At 37.7% G+C, this 15,699-nt stretch overlaps 1 protein-coding gene across 6 annotated transcripts in view; it reads left to right on the forward strand.

Annotated features, from left to right (window-relative positions):
• NRXN1 (neurexin 1) overlaps nucleotides 1-15,699 on the forward strand; it is a 1,065,318-nt gene that overhangs the window by 401,118 nt on the left and 648,501 nt on the right. For all 6 annotated transcript variants that reach the window (XM_054575454.1, XM_054575455.1, XM_054575456.1 and 3 more), the window contains one exon: nucleotides 813-974. In XM_054575454.1, the coding sequence (XP_054431429.1) occupies nucleotides 813-974 (162 nt within the window). The remainder of the gene's footprint in view (nucleotides 1-812; nucleotides 975-15,699) is intronic.

The following is a 15,699-nucleotide window of genomic DNA, read 5'->3' on the forward strand; positions in this document are numbered from 1 at the left end:
CATCGTTAACGTTTCGAACGTTTGCATCCAGCTGTGGTTAACACGGGATAAGACAAATGGTGGCTGGCCCGAGTGACCACAGGCTCAGCCAGGCTCTAACCACTCATGACGCATGGCATGCACACTTGATTTGGGAATGCTGGAGATGCCACACCCACTCATCTTTACGTCATCACAAAGCAGTTGTTTTTTTCCTTTTCCTTTGGTTCTCCCTGTTTTCTTTCCTTTCCTTTCTGAACTGTACTGTCCCTCCTGCATGTGCACATCAGCGTGTACCGCTTCCACGGGTTGTTGTTTTGCCTTCCCTCCCCTTTAGCATGGCCGTAGGCACTTGCATGCTGAACAACTGCTGCTCAATAGTGCGAATAGTGATGTTGCTGGAAGTAGCTTGTGCCTTTTATGTTAACAAGGTGCACGTTGTGATTAGTTAATAACAGACGACTAAACTTCACTAATATGTACACCAGCAAAACTAACCTAGGAAGCATTTTACTAACACCATTTTTGTGTCTGCTAAATAACTTTTGAGTTGCAGTAGGGATGATGCTGACACTAGTTCAATAATCAGTTAACTCTCTAACTAGCTTAGCTCTCTTAGGGCTAGTTGAATAGAATCCAAGAATAAACCTGAAACAGACATGAAAATGGGTTCCGCCATAGGTCTAAAAATAAAAACCAAACAAACAGAAAAAAAAAGCAAAAAAAGCAAAATGAAAAAAATAAAACAAACAAAACACAAAACAGGCATATCCCAGGATTACAGTATCTAGGTCTGAGTATAGCGTGTCCTTTCCCTGTGCTTTGTTATCTAGGTGACAATATCAGTGGATGGGATTCTTACCACAACGGGCTACACGCAAGAAGATTATACCATGCTGGGGTCTGATGACTTTTTCTATGTTGGAGGCAGTCCCAGCACAGCAGACCTTCCAGGGTCACCAGTCAGTAACAACTTTATGGGCTGTCTCAAAGAGGTAAATATCACTGTCACCAGAATCATTTCTAATTCATGATCTCATTGTTTCAGATCTGGACTGAAAGCACGTTTACTGAAGACCTGATGTTTGTGGAATCAAATGACACAACCTTAAATTCAGTATTCTACTGTTGTTTGTATAGGAGCGGGGGGTAGGTGGGCAACTCACAGAACATTGTGAAGGAATTAAGTTCCTCTTCTGTAGTAGCCTGTAAGTAATTTGCAATTGAGATTTGCACAGGCAGTTGCATAATAGCTATAAAAGAAAGTCCAACACAAAGATCTGTTGCGTCTGGAGTTGAGCTAAGTTCTTTGCTTGTTTTTACTGAAATGCCTTAGCTGTTATGTATACTATAATCATGACTTGTTTGAGCATTACAGGGGAAAGAAAAGAAGGAAAAAAATAGGCTACGAGAGAGACTATGTGAAAACTGAGTCTATATGATGAAACAATTTTGTTACTATATCTTAAATATGTTCTGATGGAGGTAAAGTTGTTTCATGTGTCATCTGAGGAGCTTACCTAATATTTATCCGACTAACACTATCAGGCTAAAAGATATCAATAAGTCCATCCCCATTCACAGCTGTCCTGTTGTAACATTTGATTGGATTGCAGCTTGTCGGGTTACGAGGAAAGAAAGATCACAGAGTGCTTGATTTTTAACTTATATGAATGTTTTCCCATAGAGCTGCCCATTTTCATTCAGGCTTTATCTGCTTTTTTTATGGCTGCTAGAGCCAGACGTTCCTCTTGCATCACAGAGCTGAAGTTCAGTGGTGTTGACCTCTAAAATGTAAAGTTCAATAACTGAATCTATTAATGATCAGCTATAGATGTTGCTGGTAAGCAGTGACTTATTTTGGTTCATCCCGAAGAAAATACTCTAATCATATAAACTTGATTTGGGTAAGCACCAGTGAAAAACAGTCACTGCTGGGATTACTCTTATTTGTCTTCCATTTCTGTGAACTTACTTGGCGTTGCATTGCTCAGTATGTAGATGTGTATAGAAGAGTCCTAAGTGGGACTCAGAATACTATAGTTTTAACAAATACAAGGGTCTGTGGTCCTGGTAGGCTGAATCTAACCGTACTTTGTGGTGGGAAGGATCGATTGCCTCCCAGAGAATAACTTTTCCTCTTTAAAAATATGTAGTATGACTCAAGACTCTGTTAATCTCTCTGGATATAATAAAGTAAAAATAATTATTATGATGATGGTAATACTCCTGATACTTTTGAGCTCATATTTCATGCCTGATGCTATCCGATGAGCTTTACCGGGATCTCCATAATATAGGCAGTAGTTTTATTATTTGAATTTTTCAGACAAGCAAACTGAAGTTTGGAGCAGGTAAATTTCTTGAGCAAGATTTTACATAAGAAGTATTAAGCTTTAGGGATTGATCAAGGAATATGATTTCAGAGTCTTTTGTGATCCGAGACACCATAATATACCGTGTCCCAACACAAATGTATGTTAGAGTCCTTAACATAAAAAATTGTACAAACCCTCAAGGTTGTTACAAACCGAGGCTGTTTTTAGGAATGTGCAATAGACTGTGAGGAATGGAGCATTAAATCATCTGGCCCAGTTACACCCAACTGGGTTCAAAAGAGAGTGAAATGAGTGAGAGATCCAGCAGACAAGGAAGATACACAGAAAAGTAAGAATGTGAAAATCTTGAAGGTTGGCTATGATTTGGATAGGCAGGGGGTAGAGAAGGTATTTCAAGTTGGGAGGAACATGGTAAAAAAAACATAATTAAAATCCCCAAGGTGTCTGAAACCCACTCTGGTGGTGGGAATTGGGGTTGGGGGCAGAACCACACCCCCACCCACCCACCTCCTTTCCTCACTCTCACTGTCAACAGGCCAGCCTACAATCAGCCCCTATACCCTGCTTTATTTATAGAAAGTTAGTCCCATCATGGACTGGGAAGAGGAAAGGAAATCCATGGATCTCTAGCAGAATCTGGAATTTAGCTAGACAGACCTTTCTGATTACCGGTAAGGACATGAGAATTTCTGCAGTTAAAGTCTGAGCTTAGCCGAACCTCATTGGCTTTCAGCAGTTCAACACAGGCAAGGCAATTTTCTGTGTGTATGAAGCCACAGTGGACTGCCTTAATCTAAAATTACTGTTTCAGATTGATGTCTTTAAAGTTTAAATGATAATGAGTAGTCCATACACTAGAATTCATCTCTTTTCAATTGGTTTTACAACCACATACACGTAAAGAACTCTATAGAAAAAACAAGTCAGGTGGTCTCTCATGTGACATTTAATTGGTAGCTACTGAGTCCATGCAGTGAGGACCCATGCTATTGTCTTTACAGGGCTTGGCTGTATATCACTGATCTTTATTGACTGAGTATGTCCCATATCTCTCTTCCACGGCCTGGGGCTTGTGTTTGGAGTAAGTGCTGCACTTGTTTTGATGTGTAATTTCTTGTGTTTTATTTCCTTCTGACACACTAGAGGGTGGAAGGATGCGGGCACAATCAGCCTATAAATCAAAATAGTCCTCATTTAAAGGGCTTTCAGATGTTCACAGTTTTCATCCATGTCTGAATTACTATTTATAATGGCCTGCTCTTTCTACCTCTGAAATGAAATTGTGACAAAGTATCATAGATTTTGAGTTAAATCACCTGTTTCAGATAGCTAGCTTTGCAGAATTACAGAAAAGAGAGGAACATGCCCATGGTCATTCTTACCACATCTCTCTTAACACTAAGCCCCTGTAAGCCTTCCTTAGCTCTGCCGGGCGTCCTGCCCTGTAGCACATTGCATATATAAAACCTTAATTATGGTTTCATTTATGACTCATAACATTTTGTATTTTCAATCTAGTATGTAAGTCCCCTTAGGATGACCAGTGCTGGGGGAGATACTCATAACAACTTCTCTGAAGTCATAGAAGAAATTTTGGCATGTTAGAATAGGAAGGATCCTGGAAACCATTCTCTGAGTCCAATCTTCTTGTTTTGGAAATGTGGAAATGTACCTAGAGAACTTAATTGACTCACCCAAGAGCAATGAAGGGATGACAGGATTAGAACACAGAATCCTAGCAGATCAAATATATTTGAATGGCTGGCTCTGTTTCACTGTAAACAGGGGCACTCAAAGGTACAGAAATAGAGATGGCCTACCACTATCGTACATTCTCATCTTTGTTTGTTAAAGATTAAAATAAAAAAGAAATTACATAATGAAACAACCCATAATCTAATAATGTTCATTAGAAGGATTTAGGGCCTTATACATATGACTATTTGAAATGAGACTTGGATTACATATAGAGCAACCAACCCTCATTAAGAATATTATTATTTTCTTAGTGATTATCACATTTCAAAATAAAATAAAATTAGTTCAACAAAGTCTAACCTGAACTTCATACATTATACTTTGTTTGAAATGAGAGGGAGCTTTGAATGACTAGGAATTTATAATGGGGGAATCAAAGTAGTTTTTTAAAACATGTTTTTATTATAAATAAATTTTAAAAGCTTTGGAGAAATGTTTGAGCTTACTGAAAATTACTTTCAAAGGATATAAATTTAAGAAAAGTTAAATGAAAATTGTAAATAATAGATTACTGTTATATACAGTCCACATCTGTAAAATTTCTAGAGGATGATAAGTCTTTTAAAAAATATGCTTTTTCACTCTAATTATTATGAAAGCAATACTAATCGTGCTTCGGCAAGTAATATTTGTTTATATTTTAATTGCATTTTTGATAATATTAAGTAAAGGCTAAAATATGCATTGCTCAAGAATTGTCGATCATTTTAAATTTAATTTAATTTTTCGAACAAGCAGTTTGGAGTGACTGCCACTCCAGGAGAGGTACTAGGCCAGTGCTGCAGAAAGGAAAATCGTGGCATTGAAGCGAGATGCCTGGAGTCTGTGTGGTGCCCTGCCCATTCACCTTCGGCTAGTTTAAAAACGTCGTTCTGTATAAAAGTATCAGAGTTGATTTCTAAGTGCTCATTACAGACATTTTAAAAACATCTTCGAAGATGGATGAAAATCTCACTAATATGTATTCCTTTCCCAATATTTGACCATGAAGACTTGGTGTTGTTAGTAAATGACTTACCAGGAAGGATCATGCTGCTCCCTCATTAGTCTTGCCTTAGAATCTCTTGCCCTATGCATTTCTCTGTGCCTCCAAAACGCTTTGAAACACCTATTTCCCTCCTGCAGAGTGAAGATTGTTTAACATAGTTTGTTAAGTGGGAAATGAAATTGAAGAGGTATGAAAGGATTGCAGTCGATAAAACAACCTAGAATCCTTCATTTGAAGTTTGTTTTTAGCCCTATGTACCTGCTGGCATTGTTGGAGCAGAGACCTGCCTGTGTGAGGCGATTTTGAATGCTGCCACTAACTATTGCTTGGAATGAGCCTAAGGACGATTCCAGAAAACAAGTAAGAGAGATAAAAAGGAGGAGGAGGAGAAGAAAGTGAAGTGCCAGGGGGAATTAAATCCCTACTGAAAATTTCATCAATCTAATTAGATCAGCTCAGGCTTTAATTATACTGAGAAACTTTTAGCACTAAAAATTTGGAAGATGCTATGAGGCAGATGAGGTTCAGAAAATATCTTCTTATATAAGCATTTCTCCCTCTGTGAAAAAATAGTTGCTTGCTACATGCTGGCAGCATGGTCTCCTCTGCCGTGTGCGGTGGTGACACTGTGCGTTCCACACTGTACTGGCATCAGCACTGGGAAAGAGGTACCATGTGTACTTTATGCAGATACCCCCCAGTTCCTGTCTTTCTTCTTTTGGACAAAAGAGAACTTCAGGAAGTTGTGAAGGCTTCTCAGTTTACCTGCCCCTTCTCTGATAGAACTGACCATCACTTGGTGGTCCTCAGGTGTCCTTCTCTTCTCTCATCCCCTCATTGCTCAGACAGGAGTAGAATCCCCGTCATTTACTCATAGGAACAAAAATCAGTGGTGGAATCTGCATTTTAAATTTTAAATTATCTTTCCAGGAACTTTAGAGGGTACGGAGATGTTCACTGAGGTTTCTAAATTATGAAACATGGGAGGAAGGACTTCTCTAGTTGGAAGATCGCTTGATAAGGCTGCAAAGTCAAGACACATTTCTCCCCAGGTTTTCATTTCCTCTAGACTCTTTCTTGTTGGGGTTCCTGATACCCAGAGATATTTTTCACCTCTCCTCTCTTAGGATATTGGTAGGTAACATTTTACAGTTTATTTATATTGACCTTTCCGCAGGCTTCATTCACTCTTTGGGGAAGTGGCTTGCTTTATGCGTTCCCATCTCCTTTCTTCCTAGATATTTTCCATACAGATCCACATAGTTTGCTCATCACTTTATTATATAACTAGGAACAATGCTACCTTAATTATGTTTGGTAAAACATCTCCCTTGAACTAACCATTTTAAGACTGGTTTTGCTAATGCCCCACAAAATGAATAGACTGCAAAACAAACAAACAAAATCACAAAAGAATTCCCATAATAAAAAAACTCATGCATTGGCTCGGGGGCTCCCTTCCTAGAGGCAGGGTCCTGGCTTAGTGACTCAGAAGAGAGCCTGGTTTAGACCAGCTGGAGAGGAAAGAAATTGACCTATAGGGTTTTGAGCAGTTCAGCTCTAGGAAAAAAATGAATTTTTTCCATCGGATTTAAAACACAGAAGATGGCAGTTTGCCTTTAAAACTCTAACGAGAAAGCAAGTTGGAGTTTGTAGGAATGTCAAAGACTGTGACAAATTCTTATGTGCCACTGACCTGATTTATTATAGGTCCTGCCTATTTTCTTTGGGATCTTGAAAATACTGAAATGTGTTTCAAGTCTTCTGCTGTAACAAAGTGTCAGCACCAAAATGCAAGCAGAGCTCATTTACCTTTGCCTTCTTTTAGTTGCTGGACAGTAGACCACAGCTTATTTTAAAGTCATAAATCCTTTTATTTTAAGGGTGTCTTCTGGGATCCCCTGTTAGGTAATAATGATGATGATGATGGTGATAAGAATAATAATAATAATACTATCCCCATTGTGTAACTAAGGACCCTGAGAGCTCAGCAGAACTCATACCATTCTCTAAGCGGCGGGATTGGCCCCTGACCTTGGTTTCTGTCCCTGAGTTGAGTACTCCTGGAATGATAGGTGAGCACATTGCCTGAACTAGATCATCCAAATAACTACAAGGGCATAAACTCTGTGGTACTAATTGTGCCTTTGGTACACTAGGCACTACACAAAGGGAGATTAAAAATCATAGCTATTGCTGAAAGAGTAAGGGAGTTGGTGTCCAGAGTAGCAATAATGATATATTAAGCATATTCTACCTCTCATAGTATCTACAACATACATTGAGTTACCTAGTAAACCTGTGTCCAAGGTCATCAGCAACAGAACAAAATTAACAATTTAGTTTAAAAGACAAAGTAATGGATTGTGTGATATCTGGTATTTTAAACATAGTAACAAGGGAGCCGTGGGGGGGGGGGGGACAATTTGTGTGTGTGTTTGTGTGTGTGTGTGTGTGTGTGTACTTGTAGCATTTTGTTTTTCGTAGTGCTTTTATTAATCCTTTACAAAGAGGGGTATACTATCACTTTTTCAGTGCTATGTTCAAAGGTAATGCTTCAAACATGACAATTAATACATGTTACTACTATCTGTTTTTAACAAATGAGAGTGTGGAGATAGGAGGTAACTGACTAACTAGGTAGCTGACCTCAGGGAAAAGAATTACTAAGTGGGATAGAAGGTAACTAAGGGAAAACAATTATTATGTAACAGAGTCAAGCTCTGAAACTGAACCTGAATAACCTGACTTTAACTGATAACTAGTAATCCTTGCCTTTAACTGCTACTCTATTTTGATTTCTCTACTCATAGACTAATCTTATTTCTCCTTCCTTGTTCTCAGTAGCTTTGTAAAAGTAAACTTATCTATAATTAACTTTATAGAACCTCTAGAAGAAGATAGAACAACAAAGCAGCCTAGATTGCTAGCATGTTGGAAAAGAGGTCTAAAGCGGAGGGGAAGCAGGAGATAGTTCTATAATGCAGGAGCTATTAGAAGGCCAGTCATATATGAGTTTCCAGCGGGGATTTTTTTCTTCCAGTGTTCAAACTGGTACTGAGATGTTACCTCTATAGTTCTCTTTTCTACTCTAGCAGCCTGCACATGCCTCCTCCTTTAGGGACATAAATGCGATAATCTTTGTCATGAATTTCTGTAGTCTGTAGCCACCCATATAAACAGGAATGCACACAAAACACATTGAGAAGTACTTCCTAGATTTCTATACAGTGTTGGCTTCATACATTGCTAAGAGTATGTTTACTCTGTGAATTGTAGCCTTAGGGGTAAGGGAAATAAGCAGTTGGGGCAGAAACTAGGCATTTTGTCATATACACTCCTCTTCGAGATTGAGTTCAGGGAGTCCCATCTGCTCAGGTCCCTAAGGAAGTGAAACTCAACCCTTTAGTCTGCAAAGCATCTGGTGAGTCATTGTCTGGAAGTCAGCTTTTGAACATAGCCACCTCCCTTTCCAGATAACCCACAGATTTTTATTTCCCATCATTTCCAGCAGATGCCCCATAGCCTGGAACTATATCAGCAGTTGGCACAATGCATTGTAGCACCTTCATATATCAAGCTAGCATAACATGATTTGGTAGGGTGTTCAATGGCATTTTAATTTTGAGGACTTGATGCACTTTATGGTATATGACATTTTCTAGCCCAGCAGAAAGCAGCAATGAATAATGTCTAAGACTGAACATTTCCTCTTAATTTCATTACCCACTAGAGTATCTTGTTTTAATTGCGCCATTTGCTTGTGCATTAACACTTACACATGTGCATTCAATGAGTCAACATTAATCTCTGCCTTCGGTGTGCTGGGCTCCATACTAAACACTGGGGACACATAGGTAAGAAAGAGGATGCACATAGGAATCTGCAAGGACAGCCTGACAAAGAGACAGAAAATGACAATGTAAGCTCCTAAAGTAAGGTATAAAAATTACTCTAGAAATATAGCAGAAATTAAATAATTCCACTAGAGGAAATTAGTAACACTTTCAAAGAAAATGTGGCAGAATAATCTGAGCTATCCTCTCTGCCTCTCTTTGCTCAGCTCTATGATTGGCATAATATTATGTAGGAATGAAGCGAAATGAATTAGTTCCACTCTCAGAATTGGAAAACGACAGGAAAGAATAAATGGCATGAAGGATTACAAAACACATTACAAAGGAAAAGAAAATAAAAAGTCCCATGTAAATTACCCTGTATGAGTTTGTACTTTACCAAGTCTGAGCCATATTTTAAAAATCTAAAATCCATTCAAAACAAAGTAACTATTTTGAATTTCATCTTAATTTCTGTTATGAGATGCTATACTCTTGTCTTGAGTTCTTTGGATCAAGTGCTATCTTTGGAGAAAATTATTCTTGTGCATAATAATTGGTCTTTATTCAGGAAAATCATCACTATTGAAACATTTAAAACAAATTAATTACTTTAAAATGAAAATACTACTATTATCACTCAGAAGCATGTGATTTAAATAATAGGAGCATGAGATTTTTCTCATTGTTGAGTAAATACTCCGTGCACAGAGAGGCAGTTGACTCTGAGTGTTTAGTTTAGTTCAATGTGCATTACATCACGGTGCAGCACGCTCCATGAGAAGTGTCAGCATGTAAGATAATTAAGTTAACATAGGATACCTACTCAAGGTCATGATAAATGGTTGCTCTTCAAACAAATATATTGTTTTTCCTAAGCCTAAGTTTTTAAATATGAATGAAATGGGAGTGAGAGTAACTACATATAAATTGATATTACATTAAATTAGATAAAATAAATGTCTTCAGAATCACAGCACGCTGTTCAAATCCTGGCTCCTGAGACTCGGTAGTTGTGTGACCTGAGGAAAGTTATTTAATATTTCTGTGCATTAATTTTCTTCCCTCTAAAGGAGTAAGTCAGACTATGTAATCAGTACAGTACCTGATATATTGTAATACTTTAATATGGTAACTATTAGCTACAAGTGTAAGTCACACAGGGTCTACTTCATGGACATGTGAACTGTATTATATGTGTAGTCACACAGGGTCCCACTCACAGAAGAACCCTGCTCTTTGGTTAATATCCTCATGTTGCCATCTTAAAATTCCTAATAAGTTTTGAACAAAGACCTCCTCATTTTCATTTTCGCCCTTTAAAGCATGATAATTGCCTTGGTTGCAGACAAGTGTGAGATATTGTTACCATTATATCGTTTAGAACAATCATTTTATTTAACTTTTCTAAGGGCTTTGTGAGGAAGGTGAGTTAACTTGGAGATCACAAATTATTTGTAACACCATCAAAGCCCTATCGCTAATATGTAAAGAACACAGAAGAGATCCTGTTTATGAACTCTAAGCCCAGTGTGCTCTGCATGTTTGTTCTCCTAAATTATAATATCCACCATCCAATTTGTCAAAATTTTGTAAAGATGATTGAGAAACAGAACTTTTAGAGGAGCATGAGTGTGTTTTTAAGGAACCAGATTAGGAATAGTCACTCAGTTTGTATATTTCAAATACAATTTTTTTTTCTTTTTAAGGATGTTATCACTATCATAAGATTTCAAATAACATTATTTTTCAAAGTTAATTGCTGCAGCCCTGACCAATATGGCTTCGTTGATCGGGCATCGTCACACAAAGCAGAGGACACCAGCTGGATACCCGGTTGGGGCACATACCTGCATTGCCAGTTCCGTCCCCAGTCAGGGCACATACGAGAGGCAGCTGATCAATGTTTCTCTCTTACGTCAATGTTTCTCTTCCTCTCTTTCTCCTGCCCTTCCCTGCTCTCTAAAAATAAATAGATAAATAAAATATTAAAAAGCAAACAAACAAAAATAGTTGCTGATATCCTGCCTGTATTCACCACCTGTAGACCAAATGGTCTCATATGTGGGACTTAAATGTTTGTCTGAAAGAGTAAATCCACTTTATTTCTTAACATTTTCTTCCCCAAGATCCCTAGGCTGAAAGGTGTCATAGCCAAGGATTGAAATCCAACCTTTCTTAACATTCTGTTAAATATTATTTAGTAATTATTTGATTTATTATGTGTTAACACAATTTTAAAAAGCTACTTAGAATTTATATTAGAACAATTTCTAAACAATGGCATGCAACTAAAAGCTGTAGTTTTTAGGGCATGTAAAAGGAAAGAAAGTCCATCGAAAACTTGTAACCCCCTTAGGGATTTACTAATCAAGGTGTGGCCTGTGAACCAGTAGCATCAGTGTTACCTGGGTGCTTGTTAGATGAAAAAATTCAAGTGCCTTCCCAGATCTACTGAATCACAATATACATTTTAATAAGATCTCCTGGTGATTTTGTATGCAAATTAAAACTTGAAAATCACTGAGCTAGAGCATCTCAACCACCATATTTTATTGACATCATTGACTATAAGATGCACAATTATGTTATGAATCACTAAACACTGCTAATTAACTTAGGCTAGAATGTACCTCAGTTGCAACTCAAAACCTAAGTCGAGAAACATTAAAATATATAAAACAAAGTGCAACTTAGTAGCTCAGTAGTGACTCTGAGGCTTACAGCCAGAGCCCCAGCACCTCAAAGTGCCAAGGACCCACAGAAACTCTCCCAGGCTCAGTTCCCTCCAGGCTCTTGGATGGGCTCCTCCTTCTTTTGAGCATCAAGATTTTGTCATCTGAGCACACTGAGTGCAGATTAGTCACCAGGACAGGACAATGGGCCAAATCTTCTAACAACCCACATTTAGGAGCAGCTACAGTCTTGGGATGATGTGTACTTGCTATCCAAGCACTATACATTTGCTTCTGAAATATTTGAAACTAAGCCTATGACCATTATAGCAGAATATATGTATGTTTTAATAACAATTTTAAACTAAATATATTCAAATTTAGGTCCCCTAAACTTTGTTTGATTTTTAAAGCAGTGTTTTCATAGCAAAATTCTTTCCCTTGCCAAAATGCTGAAAATCACCATGTGCTGCTTTACTTGGGTTAATTATCATTTCTACATGTGTATTGGTATATTCCCATGCTGAATTCCATATGTACTCTTTTAGGCCATGGTTTACAAAGGATAATTTTACTGCTAACTTAAACAGATTTGTATGTATTTATTTACATTCTAACAATAATATAATAGGTTATGCCCTACAGAAAGTAGACTCTTCCTTGCACATAAATTAGACAGCTGGGGAATTGAGAATTTAAGGTACTATTTAGGAAAACGCTGCTTCTGCAACAAGCATTTTAATAAAGAGCCCCCTAGAGGCAGCTATAAGTATGGCACCCCTCTAAACTGAAACAGACTGAAATTTTCTTGGTGATTAAAAGAACATAGAGATGCTTTTAACTGACATAGTTGGAAGACCATTAATCCCAGGAAGAGTGTGAAGTGTGCACTATGGTATGCTTATAAAAAGACAATTCTGTTTGAAGCAAGGTGGCTGCAGATTTTGTAGTAGAAGAAGGCAGTATCACAGACACCCTAAAAATTACTTTAGTACACCAGAATTTTAATGGCATTTTATATTTTCCCCACTATCTTCCCCTAAACTCAGGTTGTAATTAGAGGCTATTTACTCTTGAAAATATATTCAAACTATTTTTTATGTCTTTATCAGATTAGAATAACACTGAAAATACCACCACTTACCTCTGCCCCCTCCCAGAAAAATGCGACCTTTCTTCACTTCATACTACTTTGCTTGCATTTTTAATGAAGTATTTCTTTGGAAGCATCAACATTTGAAGTGAGGTACCCAGAAGGATGGTGCAAATAATAGAAAAGATTTTTACATTAATATCAGTTTTTCTTTAAGTAACATGATCCCTGAGTAACATTTCTAAATTTTTTCACTTATTCACTAAATCCTCACTGAGTAACAACTATGTCTCAGGCAGTAAGTAGGTGCTGGATTTGCAAAATGGATAATTTGCTTTGCCTTGGCCAGATTCTGAAGACAGAAACAAAAAAAAATACATAAAAATGAATAGAAATGCCTTAATTCGAAAACAACAGAAATACATTGAATGGCCTCCATGAAATAATCCTGTACTAAATGCTAAATGAGGATAGACATAGAATAAGACATGGCATAGAGGAATCAAACCATAAGCAATTAGTATCCTTATTCTCTTTTTTCACCTCAGTTTGTACCTATCTCTCTCAATTTACTTGTCGCTACTATAATTTAAGTTCCTAGTGTTTGATGAATGGGATTTTCTCAAGAAGGTAAGCCCTGCTGTCCTAAGACATCTATTGTATGTGGTAGTGCTAGTTACATATCATCCCTGGGAGAACTGAGAAAATAGTCACTCAAATAAGTTTTTTGATGTTCTGTGATTCAGATTAGGATGCTGGTTAAAAGAAGCTAGATGATGATTTTCTTGATAACAGAGATTATGATTGTTATTTCGTGCTAGAACCTGAGGCTTAGTGCTCTATGACTTTTGAGTAGAGGACTATAATTGCACTCTAGGGAGATAAATCCTATAACAAAGATGTGTGATACATTCTAAGGCAACACAGTGTATGGAGGGCAGTCAAAAACATCCAGAAAGGCTTTCCCAAGGAGGTATATCTGAGTTTGGCATTGAAAGAAAAAAAGTGTATCTCCAGGAGAACAAGGATGTCAGATACAAAGTTGAGACAGAAGAAAAGTGGTAGGAAAGGCTTTGTTGTCAGAGAATGCACAATGTGTTTGGGAGCTCTCTCTAGGGTCGGCCAGTGGGCCTAGGGAAAAGGTGCTTGGAGGAGAGGGAAACAGTGATGATGGATCGAAAATTGGAGGAAATGTTGTTGAGTATGAATACAATGATGACAAGATATGACAGCTGCAATGTGTGAAAGTTGTGTGTCTAAGAATTACCTAAGGGTTTAATAACCTGCAGATTCCTTGTCGCCACAGTATCCGATTTCATAGCGGCCCTGCATTTTTAACAAACTTTTAAGATGATACAGATATATGCGATGCAGAGACTTTAACAAAGGCTGCTATTTGTTATAAGGTGCCATGGAGATTTCTAGAAAGGTCAGTGATAGGGCCAGGATTTCCTAGGAATAAAGGATCAAAAAAGCCTAAGCCTCCAGGTAAAATAATAATAAGAATAATAATAATAATAAATCAAGGTAGAGCTGTTAAGGGTTGAGCTAGGAGAGGGAAGGAATAAAGGCTACTTCAAAGGTAGAATCAAGATGCCTTGGTGAGTGTTGGAGAAGACAGAATAAAAAATATCAACACAAGAAAAATCTACATATTTCTATGCAAACAAAGCAATCAAATCAGTTATTATTTTTCAAAATAGAGTTAAAAGGAATAGGGAACAAAAGTGGTGAGACACACCAGAGAAGTAAGATATATGGCTTCCTGAAAGGCAGTTTTGATTCTCTGGATGCAGGAGTCTGAAAGTTGAAGGGTGTATGTGAAGTATAACCTAATGCATTTTACTTAACTTCTATGAGCTCCAGGTTTCTCATCTGTCCAGTGAAGGGATTTAGCTTTGTATACTTTAAGGTACCTTCCTATAATAAGATTTAAGTTCTGAGTTAATAGGCTTACTGTTATAGGGTTGCAAGTACAGAAAAAATAGTTTTCGTATAAAGCTATCTTCAAGACCTTTCTCAAAAGTTTTCCAGCCAAAGAGGTTCTAACATACACTCTGAGTGACTTAATTATCCTCAAAAGATAAGAGTCTTCCAGAGCCACCACCACCTTAATCATTAAAAACAAAACAATAAACAAAATCCTTCTAAAATCTAAGACAAAATGTGGCTCTTGGGCTAGACTCCATTAAAGAACAGAACTTAAAGAAAGAGAAGCCGCGTCTGCTGTTGGTCTGTGATCACAGATGCTAACAGTGTGTCAGTGTGGGAGGAGGTGAGAGCAGTGAAAGACTTGGGTGACATTCCGTAGGCACTTCCTCTTACTCGGGGTCCTAAGGGTCTGTTTCTTTCTTTGCCAGATTCCATATTTCCTTTTATTCTATTAAAAATAGAAAATATATCTGAAACTTCAATAACTTCAGAAGGGAGGGAAGGAGGGAGGGGAAGTGGGAGGGAGGGAGGAACGAAGGAAGAGAGGAAGGAAGGAAGGAGGGAAGGAAGGAAGGAAGGAAGGAAAGAGAGGGAGGAAGGAAGGAAAGAGAGGGAGGAAGGAAGGGAGGGAGGGAGGAAGGAAGGGAGGGAGGGAGGAAGAAGAGGGGAAGAAGGGAAGAAAAGAGAAAGGGAAAGAGGGAGAGAGTGCAAAAGAGACAGGACTTTTTGATAATCTTCTTTCTTAGTGGGAAAAATAAGGTACAAACAATTCAAAATAAAAGCAACTATAAGAAGGTGCATGATGATTCAAAGAAAAAAAATGAATCATGAAAAGTTCTTATGTTAAAAGTAAACATAATTAAAACTTGAATACCAGGGATGTCTATGGGACTTGAAAGATAAAAAAAATTTAAAAAATAGGGGACATGACTTAATCTAGCCTTCATTGGAATGTTCCAGGATGCCACACCTTGGAAGGTGTTTACTCTGTCTTCTTTGTTTATAAACCTGGGGTGTTACAGTTTTTTAGTCCTGAGATCTCATACACAGTATAGTGCAGTGTGGTGGTCTGTATTTTCAGTGCCACCTAGTTGATAAA

Source organism: Pteronotus mesoamericanus, unplaced genomic scaffold (assembly GCF_021234165.1).
Source record: "Pteronotus mesoamericanus isolate MK-2021 breed Mesoamerican mustached bat unplaced genomic scaffold, CSHL_Meso_final contig_291, whole genome shotgun sequence".
Lineage (NCBI taxonomy): Eukaryota > Metazoa > Chordata > Mammalia > Chiroptera > Mormoopidae > Pteronotus > Pteronotus mesoamericanus.